This window comes from Calypte anna, chromosome 4A, assembly GCF_003957555.1.
Source record: "Calypte anna isolate BGI_N300 chromosome 4A, bCalAnn1_v1.p, whole genome shotgun sequence".
In the NCBI taxonomy this organism is placed as follows: Eukaryota; Metazoa; Chordata; class Aves; order Apodiformes; family Trochilidae; genus Calypte; species Calypte anna.
In genome coordinates, this window is record NC_044248.1 from 37,900,737 (window position 1) to 37,923,790 (window position 23,054).

The window sequence follows — 23,054 nt, forward strand, 5'->3', positions numbered from 1 at the left end:
GTGACTTACTCTGTAGAGGTTTGCTAAGGAAAATGGGGTAATAATCCAGACCATATCAAACTGGGGAGTTTGGTCATGAGATCACCAGTATGAAGCTGGGGAGAGGAAGGGAGGCAGACACCAAGAATTATTCTGCTATCACAAAATGCTTGTTGTGCTACTAAGAATTTTAAAGAATGTGTTGTGGCACCTTCTGTCCTTTTCACCTTTGTTTTGCTGTATTTCATTTGTAGTTAGCCCATCCTGTATCTCAATTCTCTTGACCTTGTAGGCCACACTTACTGGGTAAGTTAAGTTGATGGCCCATCAGTTTTGGGGGCTACTTTTGCATGAAAAAGGCACCCAAAATATTTTGTCAGCATCACCTCATTCATAAAGTTCTACAATTTTGTTTTTGTTTTTAGGGCCATCTCATCCCAGTTTGTTTCCTGTGTGGATCAGGAAATTAAAGGCAAGCCAATATGTTAAGGGAAATCCTTATGTTGGCCTCTGCTAGAAACATTCCCAAAACATAAACAGTTCCAGTATTTTTCACTGAAGAAGTTAAAGATTGCTCCTCCACCATGGAGTCACCATTCATAAAACCAGAAAACCTCATCCATACCATTGACAGGTCAGAACACAAAAGCTTCCTGATCCTGCTGTATGGGCTGTTATTCTTATTAATTTTTCATCTAATCTAAATGGTTATAATATCATCATGTGACAGCAAACCACAAGAATTCATTCTTACCAGTTAAATAATGTGAAATCACTTAGCCAAGCAAAACCCATTGTGAAACCAGAGTAATTTATACATGTCAACCTTAATTTCATGGTAGTATGAAATTTTAACTCCTGCAGACATGGTGAAAAAGTTAATGTTTATAATTAAGTGAATGTTAAAAGTGAATGCTTCTAATTAAGAAGGGCCAGGTCATAGAAATGATGCAGAAATGTACAACCTACCTGTTGGAGGCAGAATGACCTGGTGCACCTGAGTAAGGATCTGTGGAACAGAAACTCATCTCTCTGCTACAAATCTGACCTTTGACAGTTTTTGTGTGATTTGGTGTTGCTAAATTCATGTGCTATTGCACCAAGCTGTGCACTTCAATTAATTGCATGCATAAATCAGATAGATGCATGTTTCTTTTTCTAGTGGTTTAAGCAGAGGTGAAGAGTTTATTTGTCTCTGGTTATTTCACAGCCATCAAGTGGGAAAATTCCTGCAAAATTAGATGCTCATCATCTTTGATTTCTTAAAAAGCAACTAACATGTTGTCAGAGACTGGCAAGCCAGATCAGGTCCCTTTCTTTTGTTAGCACCAGCTTAGAGCAGTGATGTGTCCTGTTCAAATGTACAGGTGTAGGAAATTTAAAAAATATGCCTAGTATCTGTTCAACAAATGAAAAATCAATAGTAGATGTAGATGCATTCTTATCAGAATTTGGTGTTAAACGTCAGCTCCATGAAACTGGCAGACAATCTGTGTGTGAGTGAGACTGGACAGTCACATTTTCTGCAGGCATAGTCAAGCTCTTGAGGTCAAACTAGGAGCTTAAGAACAAGGGAGGCAAAATGTCATTGGGAGAAAGCTACTCAAGAAGTTTCCAAACAGTCATTGCAGAGAAATTAAATACTATTGTACAGGTCTTTGTTATCTCTTCCTCCTTGAGGCTAGTTTTTGGTAAAAGCAGTGCCAGTTGTGCCAAATTTATGATGATATGTGATGTAACAAATCACAAGGAGACAGGCTCAGTGAGCCAAAACCACACTCATTTTAATTAAGAGGCTTTACAGCTAATTTAGCCGGAGCCTTTCCAGTTGAAAGGCTGGTTGCTAGTGCAGGAACCAGCCCCTCGAGTTGCAAGGGTTGTTGAAATTGGGCCTGGGTGGCACCTGTTGTGATTTTCCAAGAGGCACATACCAGCCTTTGCCTCCATTTAAAGACATGATAATGTTTTAATCCTTCCTGTTCTGCCTTTAATCAGTGGCGGGGGTTTAGCTCCGGCCGCGCTTCGGAGATTCCGTAGGAAACAAAAGGAGAACTGCTGAACACAGAGGTTTGGGTTGTCTGGGTTTTTTTTTTTGTGGTTTTGGTTTTTTGTTGGTTTGTTGGTTTTTTTTATCCCCTCTTGCCTGTCCTGTAGCTTTCTCTATTGAACTTGTGTGATTCCACGCAGGTCTGAGAGTGGATGGGGCTTGTATAGAAGTCATTTAAGGAGCTGACAGCCTAGCTTTTCAGACGTGTTGCTTCATCCGGCCATCTGTTTGGTTTGGAGAGAAGGAACAGAAAGATTTCTTACTGTACAGATACATTAAGAAAAGACAGAAAATTGGATGGATGAAGCTTTATATTTTCCATTTCTACTACGGTAGTTTGATAGCAGCATATAAATCACTGAGTTAGAACACCTTAAAGTTCTGGCACTCCCCCCCGCATGAAGTAGCATTGTTATTTATAGATATTACATGAAGTCTGATGTTATGTTTAAGTGAGCGTTAAACAGTTCAGGCTGTTGTATTGTTGCTATGCACCAGAGAACCTCTGTCAAAGTGACTTTGGCACCACCACATATCCGCCTTTCTCCCTTTGTCTTCCAAAGCTTTCACCAGTGTTTGCAGTTATCCATGTGCTCAGCGATGGAACAGCCTATTGTTAGTCTAACGAGGGCAAAGTCACACTGGGATTTTTGAAAAAAGAAAAAAGAAAAAAAGCAAAAAAGAAAAAAAAAAAAAAGCCAGTTCTTTACCTTGCCTAAAACTTTGTTAAATATTAACCCGGCCATACCAAGGGGTTTTGTGAAAGCAAACACTGCGGGTTTGCTAAACTTAAACCTAATAAAGTAGAAAGTTAATAGGTACAGAGTGTTTTCTGTTTTAGAAAAGCCAGCAATGACAATACACAAGTGCAAATCAACTGTGCTTTAGGAGGTTTAATTAGAGTGAAGGTGAAGTGAAGCCTGCAAAACTCCTAAATTTGGCCACAGAGATCTTTCCATGACCTGCGAAGGACCTGAAAGTCTCCAGCATCCAGGGTAGAATAGCTCCTGATTAAGTGTATAATGCATCTGCATTTGAACTGATTTCTTTATTTATCATATTTAAATCTTACACTGATACAAGTTGGTGCACTCTGTCCTATTTCATGTAACAGTGCCTAGAACATATGTGGTGAGCTTATGGTGTGATGCAGCTAGAGTCATTTCCTTTTCCATCCCCACTCAGCCATCAGTCAATGGAAATTGTGCATACACCTCACCAGATCTCAGGTACCAGGGCATTTCTCCAGCATTCTGAGAACAGAGCTGCTGATGGGATCCCAAATTGTTTCTGTAAAATGTAAAAAGCAGGGTATAGAGCACAAAAGACAGGAGGGCTCAAACTGATTGCCAAGTTGAGAGGTCTTTCCTTAGAGTGAGTATAATAATTTTTTACCTACTGTGTTATTACTGGTGTGTCCTGCTAAAAGCTCCTCATTGCAAGGAAAAACACCTGCATAAATTTTCATGGGGTGTTTTAAATCATGTGGTTATGTTTCAGTCAGAAAGGTTTCCAAGGGAAGAGGGAAGAGAAAGAAAAGGAGGAAAATCCAGAAACTCTGAGAATGTCCTCTTTCTCTCTGCCTGCAAAAAATGCATATTGTCCAGCACTGGAGTTAACTTGCTGTTTAAGTACAAGGGATAGCTGGGAAACATGGAAATGTTCATTCTAAAAAAAGAAAAAAATCACCTAGTGCTTTAAATTCTGTAGCTACAAGAGGTGGGATGTTGTTGGAAGAAAATAGTGAGAATCCATATAGATTTTAAGCAGGAAATAATAGTGGGAATTTTTTATATTTAAAAATAATTTTAAAAATCAACAAATAAATGCTCCGTGGGTTGAAGTGAGAGTCATGAACATTTTCTAAAATTACTGGTGTGTTAAAGGCAAGTTTCTGGCCTACAGAAAGACACCAGTGGGAAATAAAAGATGTTTCAGGCTGGTGTTCAGATGGGAATGAGGAAGACAAAAGACTGAAGGAAATCAAGCAGTGAGTAAGGGAGAATGATCTGCAGTGAAAAAAAAAAATCTAATAAAAGGTTTACAGGGAAACTGATATAATAAAGGGGATGAAGTAGTGATTACTGTACTTTATTGGTGTGTTTTCTTTAAGAGGATGGAGCTAAAGGCAATGAAAACAGACTGAGTCCTGTTCTTTAGGATGAACAATCTGGTCTGAAAGAAACTTGAGTTCATTTCAGAACAGGACTAGAGAGGAATAATCCTGTGCAAGACTGATGAGGTCTGATGAAATAGTGACATAAGTTTACAAATGAGAGATGAAAGGCCTTTAAGAACATAATTATTGTCCAGTATCCAAAAAATATTCCAGGAAATATACAAGTATTTGAAGGTTTAGGGATTATTTTTTTTATTCCCTTTATTCTGTTTGCACTGTGGCTGTGATCTCATGGGATTTCTGATCTGCTGGAGGTCTGGGCATTGAACCTTTAAGGATCTTAAGTTCCAATTTCAGTGGAAGTGGAATGGGACTATTAACTGGTCCTCAACATTATATGCCCAACTTTTGGTTTTGCCTAAGCCACACCTTTTGCTTAACACAATACTAATTTATGTGGCTTTAAAATATGGTTTGCTTAAAATAGATTTTTTTGTTTTAACATGGGGTCATTAATAGACCAGAATTATTTGCCAAACTGGTGGACTATCTCCTTCTCTCCTTTTTTAGTGCTTTGAGTAACTCAGAAATGACTGATTTGTCTAATAACTCTGACAAAAAGTTTATGTAGACGAATCCTCCTCCTGTCCAGTAGTCATTTAAAAGTTGGGTAGTGTTCAGAAAACCATTATTCATAAAACCAGCATTAATGAAAGCTGTAATGAGACCAAAGAAAAGGAAACAATTGTGTTGGTAGTGTTTTTTTCCCCCTTTGAGCAAGCAGAATTCTTTTTTAAGCTACACAGTGCAAACAAGAGCAAGCTGCTGTATCTGAATGGGCTTTGGGATTCAGCAGGTATCTCAAACAGAAATTAGCAATGCACTAGAAGCTGCACTGTGATTTGATTTATGGCAAAAGCAATCTTCAAAGAGATTTGGTTTTAGTGTGTATTTTTGTCTTCTTGTGGAAAGGGACCTGAAAATTAAAAGGCTGTGTGGTGATGGAGGAAGAAAGTGCTATTAATCAAGACCACTTTTCTTAATGTCTTCAAAGCCTTTCTGCCACCCTTTCTGTTTTTACCTGTTCCTATGCTTTCAGTTAAATAGGCATTTATAATCTAAAATCTACAGTAGCAGAGTGACTTCTTCAAGATCAAGTGCTTTTATTCCTAAGTGCTTTGTACTCAGGGATAATGAATGCTTCTAGAATGAAGATGTTATTTTTCCAAGATACTACAAATTAATGAGTTGTACATAAAATATAATCAATAGTCTTGTATAAAGCAAAATAAAACGAAAACAAGCAGGCAACCAAAAAAAAAAAATATCCAAAACAAATGCCAAACCCAACAAACAAACCCTGAAGAACTGGTGTGGTTTTGCTACTTCATGTACTGAAAAGGATCCAAGTGTTTATCAGTCATTTGAAATTCCCCTATTTGAGAAAATGTGATGAACCAGCCACCTAGACAAAAAAAAGATGTATGACTATATTGCTTCTTCATGCAGAGAAAGAATAAGCAAAAGTTGTTATTGAGCCCAGTGGATTAGTTGGAAACATAATTTTAGTACAAAAGTATTGGTGTCAAAAAGTATTTCTTTTCCAGCTGTGTTGCCTTAGCCTACAAATATGCCTGACTAGAGGTGTCTTTTGTTACCTAATATTTACTGGATTGTTTTGATTACATTGTGTAGTGTGTGGCTATTTTAGTTCTGCAAATAGCAAAGAACTGGTATTTCTGTTGAATTTCTTGTGTATTCACTTGGATTTATCTTCTCTCTGAATTACTATGCCACTTCCATTTGAGCAGGGAGTGCAATGTTTTACCTGAAAAGTGTTTGCAACTTTTCTGTAGAGCAGAATAATAAAAAACAATTATAACAAAACACAATTTTTCATCTTTTTCATGCAAGATGATATGAAAGATGGGTGAGGAAGATGGGTGTACTGAGCCCTGGTGAGACCACACCTTGAGTACTGTGTCCAGTTCTAGGCCCTGAGTTCAGGAAGGATATCGAGGTCCTGGAGCAGGTCCAAAGGAGGGCAACTGGGCTGGTGAAGGGACTCGAGCACAGGCCCTATGAGGAGACGCTGAGGGAGCTGGGGGTGTTCAGCCTGGAGAAGAGGAGGCTCAGGGGAGACCTCATCACTCTCTACAACTCCCTGAAAGGAGGTTGGAGCCAGGGAGGGGTTGGTCTCTTTTCCCAGGCAACTCTCAGCAAGACAAGAGGGCACGGTCTCAAGTTGTGCCAGGGGAGGTTTAGGTTGGATATTAGAAAGAATTTCTTTATGGAGAGGGTGATCAAACATTGGAATGGGCTGCCCAGGGAAGTAGTGGATTCTCCGTCCCTGGAGATATTTAAAAAGAGACTGGATGTGGCACTCAGTGCCATGGGCTGGGAACTGCAGCAGTAGTGGATCAAGGGTTGGACTTGATCTCTGAGGTCCCTTCCAACCCAGACAGTTCTATGATTCTATGAAGACTAGCACAAAGATTAACAGCTCCATGAACTAGGTTTTTTTGCAAAGATATATACTGATGTCCTGACCTTGTGTTGCATCATTGCAACAGAAGCATCATACTGCAGTGCCGGGCATCTGTCAATCTGTCATTGCTTGCTTGGTTCTCTCTGAGCTTCCACTTGGATCTTCATTTTACTTTTGGATTTACCAAGCTTAGGATGGCTGCACTACAGCCAGGACACCAAGTGAACACTCAGGGTGTCTTTTTCCTGTAGTTACGAAGAACCCCTGTGGAAATGCAGGGGGTTTTAGAATACTTGAAAAAGAATTCTCCACTTGAGAGGAAAAACTGCTCCCATAAACTCCTGTTGCTGTAGCTTGTACATTACCAAGGTACACACATCAATAGAGGAGAAAGAAAAGCAGTCTTGTTTCTTCATTACCCATGGCAACAGTATCATCTGTGCCTTTCATGTTTGTAAATGCATTTTTTATACTCCATAAAAGCTTATGTCTGTTCTTGGACTGCAAAAACCTGCACACAAATGGGAATATGTGCATGTATACATTTCTGAGAATGTCAGGTCTTTGTTTCAGTGTCAGAACTTTTATAAAGGGGATGTGAATGTGGGTTGGCAGTATGTAACGATCTAGACTACTGTTTAAATTTGAATTAGAAATATGTTTTCCTTATACAGCACTGTATTTTAAGTTCTTCTACATGTATTGAATGAATACTCCTTTTTAATCTGCTAGTAATGATGTATCATCTATTGAACTTGCTGTAAAATGTTTTCAGTATGTATGACAGATACTCCTGTCTCTGTTCCTACACTGATATTTTTGGCTTCAGCTTTTGTCTGAAGCAGAATAATGCCTTTGCAGATTTTATGTTCTTTTGCCTAACTGCTTTAGTATGGTGAACTCTGTACACTAGTTCTAGAAGATAGCCAAAACCATTCCATGTTATTTCTCAGAAGTTTCATGAAGTATTTAGGACTTAATTGGTGGAGGAGGGAAAAATGAAGGCTCTTTGGTTTGTTTTTTGAAGTCAGCAGGTATACACTGGATAGAGATGTTAAGGAAATGTTGCTGGTTGTCTTCTAAATGTTTTGGGCCCTCTCTCTCCAGCTCCTGCCAGTGGATGGACATCCAACAGTGTTAAACCACCTGGAACAAGTGACCCAAGTGAAAAGTTTGCCCCAGCACCTCAGCTAAATGAGCAAGACACCTTGGTTCAGAGGGCAGAGCATATTCCTGCAGGAAAGAGGACTCCTATGTGTGCACACTGTAACCAAGTCATTAGGTTTGTATCTGTTCCTCCTGGGGACTTTCTGACAGCAGGATTTTGTTGGCTTTCTTGGCTTTCCTTAGTCACAAGTGTTTTCAGGCTCCATTTCAATAATACAGAGCACTGTTTGCATGCATGGTTTATCTAATAAAACACTGGGAACTGCTAAGAGTCAGCCTTACAAGCTGTTTTACAGAAAACCTGAAAGCTGGGTGGAGCAGGGCAAAAGGAAAAGCAAAGCAAAGTAAGCAAGTTTGGTTTTCACTTACACACCCATTCCAATAAAACTGAGAATAGCAAACTGGAAACCAGTGAAAGAGTATAGTCTCATAAAGACTTAACTTGTCACAAATGTTGATATAAACAGAATTTTTAATTGAGAAGAAGATAAGTAGCAGGCTGCATCCCTATAAAAAAGGAAAGGAATAAGTGCTAGGACTGGATTAATAGTAATTATCTGGGATGTTAGATTTCAAGCTCTTTGGTGGGTTCTCTGGCCTTTGGGTGTTATGTAGCCAATGTCCTTGACTTGTATGGCATGTCTGTAAAAGGTTTAAACAACACCAAATCAACTTTGCCAAATGAGATTAAGTTAAACAAATTATGCTGAATGCCTAAAACATACTGTTGTTAGCCAGAATTTCAGATGGAGGAAGAATTGAATCTGAGTAGCTTTGTTCAGTCAGTAATTTCTGACAGTCATTACTGTCTCATCCAGGGAACTGTAAGCACTTTCTATGTCAATATTTAAATAATCCTGATTTTTCATCTACCTTGCATTTTATATCTTCCCCATAAGAGATATTGAATGGGATTATGGGAAGAAATTCATTCTTTTAAAGCATTTTCATGCTTGTTTAGTTGCTGAATTACAAGGGGAAATGAATGCATTGTAATATTTTGGTTTTATTCATCTATGCCCTATGTTTTCAGTGAACAATTTTCACCATGGTTAAAGAAAGAGACCTGTCTGATTAGAAAAGTGAGCTCTATAAGTTGTGTAAGTTTACAAAATAACAAAATCAGGTTTTCTGCTTTAGCATTTTACAGTCTTTGAGCCTTGGCTTGGATTATGCATCAGAAGATGCAGCTAATTCGAGTCACTTGATCTGTTGGGATGAATTGAGTCTGGCTTGCTTACTTGCATTAGATTCCCTTGCTGATAGTTCACTGTCAGTTCAGTTAAAATTGGGTTAATTTTTTAGAACAATTTTTCTAACTGACCTGTGATATTTTGTAGTTTTTCTTATTTCCATTGTATATGTCAAATAAAAATATATGATCTGAATCCCCTTGAGGCAATATAAAAGAACTTACACAACTTCCCAACACAAGGAAAGTGTACATCTTTCTAATCCAGGTCTTTTGCATTCTGGCAAAATGGAAGATTAATATATAAATGGTCTTCACACTTTCTGAATGAGAATCATGTGGTGTATTGAACAATTTGGCCCATATAGTCAGTGCATCTATTTTACTTTTCTAGCTTTTCTGTTCCCTGGGCAGTGAGGAGCTTTGGATTTGTGTCTAATAAATACTACACAGGCAACCATGCACCTTCATTTTGCTGGCATCATTTCAGTTAAAAAATGGATCTGAACATAGCAAATCCCCTCTATGCTGCATCTTCCCTGCAAGAAATTTCAGCAGCTTTTAAGCCACTTGTGTTTTAGCAGAGTTCACTGGTGCTCTGTGCCGTGGGATCTCACAGCAGAGTTTGTAGATGATTCTTGAGCAGACAACCTCTTTTCTCAGCACCTTCTATCACTTGCTGCTTTTCCCTGCTTTGATCACCCCTGGAAAGGAGGTGACTGCTGCCCTGTAAGTAGAGGACTGTCCATAGGGCAACCTTTTTCTTTGGTGGCTGCATGAAGTCCTGCTTGACAGTATTTAGGCCATTCAGTGACTTAAGCCATTGTAAGTGAATCCTTTTCCTGAAAAGTAAGTGATACCTACCTCTAGCTTTTTTACTAGTTTGTTAGTAGTGTTTAAACCCTTATATTCATTCATATGTTAAATGTCACCCAGATTACTAAAAGTATTGTTTCATTTGAGGATGAGTTGATGTGTGACATTTATGCCTCCTATTTACAACATAGAGTGATTTGGAAGGTGGCAATGGCATTTGGAGTTCAAGTTTTAGCATAATTACAGTTCATGCCTTCAAGGGTTAGGGTTACCTATGAAAAGGTAGGAGGATCAAGTGGCATTGCACTGTACATCTGTTTTTAAGCCAAAATGCCTTGTGGAGTTGGTTACTTTACACTCAGGCATAGAATAACCATGGCTGGTTGACCCAAAACCATTTCTTAGAGACATAACTTCTTAATTTATATTTAATCATTCATAGCATGATCATCTGAAGATGCCAGCTTTTCTTCCCACATCCAAAAGAATCAAAGGTGGAGGCAAATTTTATTTCCTCTGGTCTACTTGGTGTAATGATCTGACAAACTCCTGACATTTTCTGGTGTAGAGTTCTGGTTCTTGGGCTCACTGGGTGCTGTGGTGCAGAATTGGCTCTCACTTTGAAGTTCAGATGTGGCTTGCCCAGATCTCTGGTCAGAATATGCTCTTTGCTGTGTCTGCATGTCAGTGATGATTTGACTTTGTCAGTTTTCATACAGCCTCATTATCTTAAAGGCACAAAAGAGGAAGTACAAATGTGCTTCCCTTCTGCCTCTCCTGTACACAAATTCTAAATTGTAGCATTTTCAAGTGAGGGGCAAAAAAGAAACTTCCTAGAGTAGCCTGCTGTACAGTTTACTGCAAAGTGATTACTGTACTTACCCTGATCTCTCATCAGCTCTGGCTTGCTATCATAATAAAAGCCACATGAGAAGCTAGATTACTGGCATATTAAGTCATCATGACCATCCTTATGAAGTGTTATATTTAATTACAAGTGTAAATATAGTAAAAACACACTTGTATTCCCTGTATATTATTTACTACTTCAAATTTGCCCCTATTTTCATGGCTACAAAATTTATTGTACCTGGTGACCTTTTGGGGCATAAGATCCTATAAATACTGTTGTAAACACATCAGAATCTTTAAAAACAAAGCAAAACCCAAAAAAAACAACCAACCAAAAAAAACCAAAACCCAAAAAAACCAAAAAGCAAGTGCCACTATTTGCCTCTGTCTGTGAGTTTGGTTCATGTGGTGAAGGAAGGGTGAAGCCATCTCCAGCCATCTTCCAAACATTTCATGCCATAGCTACTTCCCATCAGGCTGTCTGAGTGTGGGGTGCAGCCTCCTTACTCCAGTCAGGGCTTTAAGTGCCTTTTCAAATGAATACAGCAAATAAATACCTTTCATTAGGGGAAGCTATCATTTAGATCACAAAAATATGCAGAGACCAGGAACACCTCCAAGTTCTGAGTATCGTGGTTTAGTGTATTTTAGTGTATTTTACATGACAGGTGTTTATTTTTTTCTTCTTCTTCCACATGCTTTTGGGCAACTTTTAAGTCACTGGCATCATTAAGCTGCAGCATCAGCTTGACATGTTTATACTACAGCCTGATTAAATGTAAAACTGTATTTAGAAAGTGTTCTCCTGCACACATGTGCACAGAGAGCCAGCCTGCTAATGGAACACCTCAGAGACATTGTGCAGGGCACAGCCACACTTGTCTGAGGGCTTCAGGGAAAAAAAAACTCATTAGATGCACTCTTGGGCTGCTCCCCATCCATCTGGGTTCCTGTTGTCCTGAACAGCAAACCACAACGTGTCAGAGCTGTTAACTCTGGAGAGCTAAATGCAGCAGATGTTGTAAAAATACCTTCCCCTCCCATCACTTTCTTACACTGCCTATCATTTCAGTGCAGCTGGCTGGAAACCCAATCCTACCTGGAGGTGGGAGAGCCTCTTTGGTGTCAGCCCTGTGTTAATGAAGCTGTTCAATTAGGCTGTGCTGACACAGGGCACTGAGAGCACTTTGTTGTACATAAGGGCTTGTATTGTTTGATCAGGACATAACTGAAAGGGCATTGATGTAAAAAGGTGCTTGTAGGGTATCAGGTTAGGTCAGTGTTTGCTCTGCTCAGGCACATTTGCTGTGCTCCACCCTGGCTCCCTTCTTAAAGGGCTACGAGCTGCTCTCCAGGAGCCCTTTTTTACTGCTTTCTCTCCAATAATCAGCTGTGAGTAGAAGAAGCTGTTTCAGGTTAAATAGGTTTGTCATCCCAGAAGCTGTGTGAGTTGTTCTGAGTCCCTTGTCTTTGAATTTAAAAGAAATTAAAATGATTATTCCCTACTCCCACTGAAAGTGCCCTCTGTCCTCTACCTGCTTATATTCCCATCTAACCCTGGAAACAAACTTTAGGGCTTTTTTTCTCCTCTATTGCTGTTTCTTTGTTCCTATGAGAGTTTTACACAAAAATGTTCTTGCAACTTACTCGATTTTAAAAGATGATGCTTTGTGTTGAATTATTAGATCAGAAGCAGTGATGCATTGCTGAAGGAACAGCTTCTCTGTTGGTCTTGCAATAATAGAAAAGCACATGAGGGAGATGAACTTGAACCACAAAGTTAACCTAAAACCTAAATTCTGGAAGAATGAGTGTTGGTGGGACCTTGAGGTACTTTATAAAACTAAGTATATAACAAAAACAAAAATAAACAAAAATAAAAGGAAAATCCCTCTACAGCTGTGGTGGGTTATCCTGTAGCAATCTTGTTGGACAAGAACAGTGACTGAATTTTTGTCTCACAAGAAACTGACATTTTTGGCTCATAATGGAGTAAAGTCTACTTGAACATTTGTGACTTCAATACAAATCATAGAATCATAGAATTGGCTGGGTTGGAAGGGACCTCTGAGATCATCAAGTCCAACCCTTGATCCACTACTGCTGCAGTTCCCAGACCATGGCACTGAGTGCCACATCCAGTCTCTTTTTAAATATCTCCAGGGATGGAGAGAAAGCTGATCCTATCACTGAGGTAAATATCTCTTTGGAATAGATGAAAATAATTTGGAACATAGCAGACATCCTTTTTCTCTTTCTGAGCAGCCACTTCAACACTACACTTAATGTAGTTCTAAAATAAGATTTCCAAAATGCAGTAAGAGAGTTGGTATTTATTGTAGTAAGGTGTTTCTGGGAGATACTACAATAAAAATATATGCAATTGATACTTGACAACTTCTGCAGGAGGAAAGAGGGATGGAGCAGTATAGAAGGGCACAGAGGTATCAAATGTTAAACCTGTTAACAGTGTTTGCAGGAGCCAACCCAGGGGCATTTTCTGACAATATATCTTCTTTCTACTCAGAGGACCCTTCTTGGTAGCCTTGGGGAAGTCATGGCATCCAGAGGAGTTTAATTGTGCTCATTGCAAAACCTCCATGGCTTACATTGGATTTGTGGAAGAGAAAGGGGCCCTGTACTGCGAGGTCTGCTATGAGAAGTTCTTTGCCCCTGAGTGTTCAAAGTGCCAGAGGAAGATCCTTGGGGTAAGTGACCAGCAAGTGGCCTGGGGTTTTTTTTGTTTGGTTTGTTTGGTTTGTTTTTGTTTTGATGTTTGGGGTTTTTTTTATTTTTTTATTTTATTGTTCCTGTGGGAACAATAACCACAGTATTCAATACTTTGCTGTAATGACATTCCCTTTTATGTGGCCCAGTTTACATTCTTCCAGATGTACTCTTGACACACTTTTCAGCTACTATCACATACAGAGTATGTTTTTGGCTCTTCTAATATTGAGTCTTTTCAGTCCCTTTGAGAAAAGGTGCTGTAGTCTCCTTGGCTCTTCCAAGTTCAGCTCCTGCTTTCATGAAGTTGTTACGTAGCTGCTGTGATTACTAAATTTTCTTGAGCAAAAAGACTCTTAATTGGCAGGTTTTTTTACAAAATTGGAAGGTTTTCAGGAAGAAAAATAAATAATCCTCCTTAAGTGAGTGTTGGAGAAAATGCTGATTGGCTAGATCTGAACTACTGAAATATTCCCAGTGGTAATGTAGATAGAAAGACACATTATCCCTCTCAACACTAATATTGCTAATTTGAGCCTGCCAGCTTTACTGCAGACAGCAATGTTTCTGGACTCTTGTGAAACTGGGGTCACCCAGGGCTCTGACAGCATGATTTTCAAGTCATATTTGGCACTATAGCATCTTCCAAAACAACACAGAGCAGTCATAATTTTCTGTGTGATGCTTTCTGATTAACTGTTCCGAGACTTGAGGAGATGTCAGAGATGCTGCTTTTCTTATTTCAGGGGCCAGTCAGGATTAGATCCAAATCTGTACAACTCTATGTCGAACCTTCCAAAATATGAAATGTTGTTTATGACAAAGAAGGAGCTGTACCATAAATAAAGTACCTTGTTAAGTTTAACATTGCAGCGATTGCATCCGCGCCCCGTGTTCAAAGTAGCAGCAGCCAACAGATTCTTCTTGAAACAAGTGTGGAGGCACAGTCACCACAATCTCGTCATCACATCCAAATAGTGTGCTAAAACACTTGTTCTAATCCCCACAGGAAGTAATAAATGCTTTGAAACAAACTTGGCATGTTTCCTGCTTCGTGTGTGTGGCCTGTCATAACCCCATCCGCAATAACGTCTTCCACTTAGAAGACGGCGATCCCTACTGTGAGACGGGTAAGAAGCAACATTACCAAAGTTTACTGCAGCTCTTCAGGGAAGCAGAGCTTTATAAAGTTGGGGAAAAAACAATTTAAAAATTCCTTTTTCTCAAGCTTAACTTCAGAGGAAGTGTCCCAGCAAATTCATGCAGCTTTGGTATGTCAATTCAGAGCAAGAAATGCTGTAGGCGTTTGAGTTTGCGGTAGAAGTTGGTGAGAATTTCTTCATCAGTTTAGGCAAGAGCAGTCTTCTTGTCACTGTTTTTACTTCTTGTTCCTGTTAAGCCCTCAGTTGTAAGTATACAGCAAAGTGTTAATTTTAGGTTGACTTTGTTTGACTTGAAAATAATCTGAAGTTTATGTAAATTACTTATTTACTAAACAAATGCCAGTGAAGTAATGTGTGTTTTACTCTGAGTAGCCTTATTCACAGCCAGGACGGATGTCCAAGTGTAAGATGTCTGCCTAGAAAGTTTTTTATTTTTTTGCAGTATCAAGGATAACATCTGTTGAACATAAGTTTGAGATTTAAAAAAAAAAAGTGTCAAGGGAAAAATGCAACAATACAATTTTAGCACTTGGAAGCCTGATGAGCAATGTAACATGAAAGATGCAGCTTAGAGGTTCAGAGGGATTCTGGTTTGGTTTTAGCACTTTACTTTTAGTATCATTTTGATTAATATATGAACAGTGTTTATTTATGTCAGTTTCGTAGTTTTAAGCAAACTTTCCATGCACCCTTCTGGACTAGGAAAGAAATAGATAGTATTTGTAAAACAATCCCCACAAAATGGAAAAGAAAAAAAAAACACAAAACTGTATCAGAATTGTTTATTTTCACACTGAATGCTGTTTACATCCATGTTAGAACCATCATTCAGACCTGTTCTGTGGTTTGTTTTTTTTTTTTACTAAAAGGAGTATTATAGTATAAGTAGAGATGGAAGTGGACTGACCAGGAAGAGATTTAGCAGGAAACCCCAGTGACCTGTTTGGAGCTAAGATTTCCTTCTGGCTTGAACACAGTGGGTGCTCTGGAGAGTCCTAGATACTTAAATGATGAGGAAAACAGGAATAATTTATCTGAATTTTCTCTGTCAGAGAGGCTTTAATGAGGTGTTGGCAGATATGAAAGGACAGGATAGGTTATTGCTAACTCAGTGACACAAGCAGAGTAATGTGTTGCTCCTATGGAATTTGTGGAGCAGCAAGGGAAATGGATAAATCAGCATCCTCCTCCAGTGTGACAGCATGGTGAAATTTCATCCTGAAGCAATCTGAAGCCCCTAATCTCGGGCCCATTTGATGATTCAAAAATAGTACTGGAGGAATCAATACCTCCCCTTTGTGTGGAAAAGCTCATGACTTGGTTGGTTTTGCTAATACTGAATTCTTGTTCCTGCCACCAAATGACCCATGTGTTTTGCAGAGCATTGATTTGTGCTACTGTTACAACCCCCATGCACAAATGTGCACTTTTCTATACTGTGAGCAGGAAACACTGGTATAAAAGTGTCAAGAATACTCCACTCCTCATAATGTTTATTTCTGAGATAGCACAAGTTAATGTAGACACATTCTGGGAGGTGTTATTGGCAGTGATATGTTGTAATGGCTCTGGCTCTCCAGCTAGATGTTAATTAGAGACATTCATTCTTCAAAGACTTGCAGTCCAGCTGGAGTTAAGAGTCTATGACTAATTTTAAAGAAATAAGAAGTAAATGTCACTGCCAACTTTCCTTCTTCCTGGTGCAAAGGCAGGTTCTAATTTTAAACCTGTATTTGAAATTATAACAGCATCAGCTATTATTCTTAAGTGGGTTTGATCTACAAAATGGTTTTGATTTTGGATGTTGATTCTAAAATTATATTCAATTCAAAGTGCAGATATCTCCAACTTTGAACTTTTAAAAAATGCTGTTAGGAACCTAGATTTGAAAATCTTGTATGCAGGAAGCCTTGATATGCAATTGTATGAGAAGGCTGCCTTGGAAGGCTGCTGTGGTATCACAGTTCAAGCGCACAAAAGCAAAAGAATGCTGGTGCCCTTCATTCTGCCTTATCTATTGCCCTTTCTTTAGAAGAAAAGCCAATAAACTTATCAACACAAGTGACAGGCCAACTTACAAAAGGCTTTAACTACTGGCACCAGGAAAATATCAGTGAAAGGTTCTGTATGAACATGAAGGCAAAGAGCTGAAATAGTATGGTCATGAGGCCACGTCCTTCAAGGGTTTGGATAGAGGCTTTTGATATTTTTATTGTCTTTCTTGTGCTTAAACACTTATAAATTCATCCCAGAAGGATGGATTAATGAAGACAATTGGTGAGGCTATTTCTTGCCACTGGCAGCAATAAAGGCCTGTGCTTCTCTAGAGCATTTGTGTTCCCCTTCCTGCTGAAATGCCTCCTATGGTGATGCTTTTTGAGGTCACCATACAAAAAAAAAAGTCTTATTAAATCAATACAGGACTTTTCTCTTGGGTTTGAATCCTGGCTTGCTGTAGTAAGCAGTAGAGTTTCAGCAGATCTCTCTATAATCTTCTAAGGAAACAATCATTTTATACCCTGCTTGAAAGCAACCCCTGACATCTAATTTCCTTCTCTGAGCCAGAGTGTTAAGTATTAAGATAAATATAATATATGTTAAATATTAAGATAAATATAATATAAAATAAATAACTCAACTCATAATATAAAGTATGAGTCCAGTGGCTCATTGTAGTTGTCACCGTGTAGTTCTGTAGATGAGGTTGTAATGTTGTATGACACTGTGTATTTGGCACTGTAGTGTGCTCATCCCAGATTCTGTCATATCACTTATGCTGTTGTTTTCTGTGCAAGAAAAAAAAAATTCCTTCTTAGAGTGGGGTGTTTGAGAGCTGAAATAAGTGGAAAAGACCAGACAGTGTGGGGTGAAATGTAGGTCTGCCCAAATGGGGAGCAGAGTCTGGTGGTCACTTGTAGCCCCTCCTATGGCTCTGCACACAGGGACATGTTTCAAACACTGGGGTAAGTATAGGGGTCAGTTTCTCCCGTCCAAGTTATACATGTATTTTATCCTGCTAGTCTGCCCTGCTCTCTTTTTCAAGTTCTGCAGTTGATGGGGAATGTGAATGGCCTGGTGCCCTTGATTTTGTTCCCTGTTTTCTGACACTGTCAGATGAACTCACTGCTGACTCCAGGGCAACCTCCAGAGGCACCACATCAATCCAGTGCCTAAAATTGAATGGTGTGAATACCCTTCAGTGATTCCAGTTACTAATAACCATCCTGTTCCTACTGATGGTTTTTGTTGAATGAAGTAAATATACTGCCTAAGATTCCTGCTTTGGTTTTGGTTGGGTTTCTTTGCTTGTTTGGTTGGTTTGGGCTTGGTTTGGCTTTTATGGCGTGCAGGGTTTGTTTTTTTGGTTTTTTTTTGTTTGTTTGTTGTTTGCTTGCTTGTTTTAAAGCCATGTAGTAAACTAAAGCCATGTAGAAAACTATTCTGACTTGATCCCAACTGCTGGACTGTTTAGGAAACATTAGAAGCCTAATGACTGCCTGATCTTATGTAGTGCAGTCTGGAGCAAATGTTGTGGCAGAATGTAGGCAGGGGTTCATTACTTGCTGAGAAGCTCTGGCATGTGAACAGGCAGAGGATGGTTTCAAGGCAGAGCTGGGGAGAAGGTAAGGAGCATGTAAAGCCTGCATGGGTGCTCTGCATAGAGTGCTTTTCCTCCCCCATCCCAGCCCCCCAGTATTGATCTTAAGGAAATGAAACACCAGGAAGATGGAAGCATTGCTCACTTGATAGGATAAGGAAGGGGATGAGAACTGAGTTAGTGAGGAAAGCAGAGCACCCCAGTCTTTTGATCTAGGAGCTCTTTATTCAGTGTGCTCAGTATTCTAAAACTTGACAAGTACAAACCCACTGCCATTGAAAGAAAAGCACAAAAGCTTCGAAGAGTCAGTCTTGCCTTTTTGCATATGCTTCACCTTTAAAATCTCTGTATTTGTTTGCAGATTACTATGCCCTCTTTGGTACTATGTGCCATGGCTGTGAATTTCCCATTGAAGCTGGAGACAGGTTTCTTGAAGCCTTGGGCCACACTTGGCATGACACTTGCTTTGTATGCTCAGTAAGTAAAGCCAGTCTACATTTTCAACAAACCCATGGCAGCAGTGCTTGTGCTAACCTGACTGATGTGGCACTTAACAACTATAACCTCTTTCAGTCCTCTGAGCCCAAACAAAAAGCACTTTCCCAGTTATTTGGAAGGTGGTGTATTGCTATTGTGAGCCCGTGGCACTGGGCCAGAGGAGTTGGCCTGGATTGCAGCCACGTGTTCTAGTATTTAACCCTTGATATTTGCTTCCTCAAGGCAAGAAGTGGCTGTATTTCTACAGTAGGGAGAGTGCTTTTGACCTAGACACTGAAATATCACCTGAGAATATTGTATGACTGGAAAAAAAATAGCCCCAGTCCTAATTTTTTTTTGAAAATGCTGAACCTAACTCTGCTTTCACATAAGAATTTGTTGACTTAAAGAAAGAAAGGTTATGCTTACATCAACCAGTGCCATATAAAAAGAATATCCCTAAGAAAAAGATAATAGATCTTATTTTTTAAATACACTTGTGCATAGAACAAGGCCATGATTCAGCATTCTGAATAATGTATGATGTACTTCATCCATCTGAATTGGATTCCCTTTTCCCATTTCAGGTATGTAGTGACAGTCTGGAGGGTCAGACTTTCTTCTCCAAGAAGGACAAGCCACTGTGCAAGAAACATGCTCACTCTATCAACATCTGATGCTCGGAGCTTGTTTTGTGTAACAGATTTATTGAGCAGAAAAGAAGGTTAAAATGTTTATGTTCAGTAATTGGTTAAAATTATTTATATGTGAATTTCTAGAATGTAAGACAAATTGGAATGGAAACTAATTTTTTAGGATGTCATCAGATTTTTGCTTGACAAAAGGGTAGGAATCCTCAACTGCACCCAAGCCAAATGATTAGAATGTCTTTACCCCTGCCCTTGGCACATTACCATATTGGTTCATGATTTTATGACCACTTTTATATCTGGTCCAGTAGAAGAAGTGAAACATATATAAAAACAGATAGCTGATACTAAAAGTCTTGGGTTTGCTGCTACTCAACAAATAAAAGATGAGCTTCAACGATCCCAATAACTTATTGTGCTGATGTTTTTTAAAGCATATCTAGAAGTATTGCAGCGAAAGTCCATTAAAAGAAACTCAAAGCAGAGAGATTACACAGAATATGTAGTTCAACAACTGATATTTTTATCTGACACTCATATCCATTAAGCCTCTTGCCAAAATTATGTTTACCTGTGCCTTGCAGTTAAATCTCTGATGAGTTTTTTTACAAAGGAGTTGAGTGGGGCAGTGGCTACACTGGTGAACAAGAATAGTTTAGAAGATGCCACTTAGAAGAAGAAAACAGAAATGGGATACTCTTCCTTACTACCTGAACACTTGCCTAAAAACCTGCTAGGAAAGGTGGATTTGACAAACGAAAATGTCAGATCAGACCTTAAAAATATGGGGGCAGGGAATTACACTCATGTTCACTGTTCAGGTATTAAATAATTTTAAGTGCCTTGGAATGGGGAAGTTGCACTAAATCTGCAGGTAACAGTGTTTTATATAAAGAACGTGAGATTGGTGTTGAATGAGAGGAAATTGCTTAAGTGCAGCTGAGGACATTGTTTTTCTCTCAGTACATTCTTTACCATGAGCTCATGAATATGTATATTGGTGGTGTGCCAGGTAGTGTATCAAAAACTTACTCTTTTTCTCAGCTGTTATGGTTTTTACTAGGTAAGGTTTCATTTCTCTCTTTTCCTCCAGATGTAAGGAAAATATTGTTGAATGATAGAATACTGAGTTGGGCAGCTCAGTATCACTCAGTTCTTGCAAAGGAGCAGAGAGACAATGCTGTCATTTACTGTGACAGAGCCAGTTCTTTGGCTTGATAAGAATTTCACCTCCATGCAGATAGATATTCAGGGCAAGACCTGAGCTAAATCCCACTTAACTTCAAATTAGGGATTAAGTGGTAGTGACTCTGCTCAGGATGAGTTGCACAACAGGACTTGGATTAGATGCCTGAAGGAAACTGAATTTGAATGCTATTTGATTCATCTGCCATGTATGAGCTGAATTCTTTGTCTTCAGTGCTCTTTCCTGTAGACATTAAAAGTAACCATTTATGGGGTTTGTTGTTATGGGTTCATTTTTACTGATACAAAGGACAGGTTTATCCATAAAACCATGGAGGAAAGTGACCAAAAAAAAATTGCCATGGTTAAGTAAAGCAATTATAAAAAGGAATGTCAACAAAAGAGAAGGAAAAGAAAACCAAAACTGCCGTATACCAAAAGTGCCATATTGAAATATGAAAAGATATTCGTTCATGTTATGAAGCTATTTTACTTATATTTCACAATATTTTCTGAAGCTGTTTTTCTTCAATACTGCCACGTTTCTTTTTTAACTTCTGGTGGTACGGAAGAAATTGCATAAATCTGTTGAAAATGTTTACACTCTTGTAGTATAGGTGTAGCCTTTTGTGAATTTGCCTGAAAATCAGAAGGGTGGAAGCAGCTGGTATATATATAAGATACAGCAATACATATATATATATATATATATATACAAGCCAGGTTGCTTTTTACATTGGGTGGAATGTGGAGAAATGAAACCTAGAGACTAGGTTTCAATGGAGCTGTGTTGCACATGTGTGAGGAAAGATGGAAATGCAGAGGATAAGGATTCAATAATTTCTGCAATTCACATATTGCTATTTTAAAAGTAGAATTGAAGGTTTTCAGTTTATCCTTGTCCTTAAAATCAAATGTTATGTTTACTTTGATAATTTTAATTGGAACTGTATTTCTTAATCCATGTAGTCTAGGGTGTGAAATTTTCCAGTTGTTAATGAATTTGAGGACAAAAGCCTCAAAGGCTCCATTAGTACTGCTTCATTTAGCTGCTTTGCCTTTAAATCTCTCCTTTTATCTATTTGTTTAAAATTTTAAAGGAAGCATAGAATCACTGATACATAAGGAATATTTAATGGATCTACCAAATTATATAAATCAACTAAAAGGAACATAATTTTTATTGTTATTTTAATAAGTGAGATTTTAGTAGAGCACTTTATAATAATGCCATATATCTCACTGAATATTTATTACTTTTTTTTTTTTGTCTAGAACTATTTCATACTGATATCTTTGTATTTTGTTTTATTTGTAAGCCTGCATATTTACCTCTAGAATCTTCTGGTGTGTGACTGTGTGTGTGTTGGATATCTAGGTCTCTATACATGCACACAGATGCATATGCATTGAGAGACATAAATATATATGCACAGATACAGATTGGACTGAAGACATAGCAAAAATCATCATTTCCATCATCATCATTTGGGGGTTTTGTGAGATTTCTGACTGGTTTTCATACAACATATGTGTAGATTCATGTTTTTGAGGGAATGGTAGAAAGGCAGGAGAGACATCTTGGTAACCTTACTACTGTAGTTTTTTTGCATGCATTCATTCATTCATTCATAGATTCATGATTAAGAAAATCAGGGTTAACTCTGAAGGTCTTTGTAAGTGGATAATTGAATCATGATGACAGTTTCAGTATATTGTAACTAAATTCAGAAATATGTGGAAATAGAAATGCTTAGTATAACAATGCAATAAACGTAAAAGCAAAAGCTGCCACTCAGTGTGTGTTGGTCTGGTGTGTTCATGTTTCTTCCTGGAGCTACTCATATCATGAGTGGCTTTGCCAAAGTGTAAGAAGGGGAACTATGTCACTTTACAGATTGTTTGAATTTCCTTTTTTTCACTGTTTTATGCTAAACAACCAGCTCTTAAGTCCTGGTGATTTCCCTTGCTTGTGTTTAATAATAATTGGCATCGAATTTCAGCAATACACATTTGCAAATTTAATTTAAATCATAATTTAAAAAAACCCACCAAAACAAAACAAACCTAACACAAAGCTTTGAACTCTCTGTCCTCGGTTGTTTTGTGGTTGTTGGATGTTTTCTTTTCCTGAATCACAGTAAAAGAGAGACATGATTGTTGCACATTAATAGATACCACTTGAGCTGCTTGTTCTTCAGTTTTTGGGGGTAGAATGGATGTTTGCTTTACAGAAAAGGACCTGGGGGTCCTGATGGACACCAAGTTGACCATGAGCCTGTGATGTCCCCTTTATGATGAAGAAGACCAGAGGTCTCCTAGGGTGCATCAGATGGAGTGTTGCCAGTGGGCTGAGGGAGGGGGATTCTTCCCCTCTGTTCAGCACTGGTGAGACACATGTGGAGTGCAGGGTCCTGTGATGGTCTCATTCAGGACATGGACATCCTGGAGTGAAGAGTTTTAAAGATGATTAAAGGCTTGGAGCATTTGTCATACAAGAAGAGAGAGAGAGCTGGGTACTGGTCAGCCTGGAGATGACTTTGGGGGGATTTCATGCATGTGTAGAGTGAAGTAGAGTAAAGAAGAGAAGAGGA

At 38.7% G+C, this 23,054-nt stretch overlaps 1 protein-coding gene across 1 annotated transcript in view; it reads left to right on the top strand.

The window, feature by feature from the left end:
* The window catches only part of PDLIM5 (PDZ and LIM domain 5), a 123,263-nt gene extending 102,406 nt beyond the window's left edge, over positions 1-20,857 (top strand). The window contains exons 18-22 of the mRNA XM_030449502.1: positions 7,741-7,915; positions 13,188-13,368; positions 14,397-14,517; positions 18,510-18,625; positions 19,213-20,857. Coding sequence (XP_030305362.1) covers positions 7,741-7,915; positions 13,188-13,368; positions 14,397-14,517; positions 18,510-18,625; positions 19,213-19,302 — 683 coding nt within the window. The 3' untranslated portion in view covers positions 19,303-20,857. The remainder of the gene's footprint in view (positions 1-7,740; positions 7,916-13,187; positions 13,369-14,396; positions 14,518-18,509; positions 18,626-19,212) is intronic.
* Positions 20,858-23,054: the final 2,197 nt, after the last annotated feature.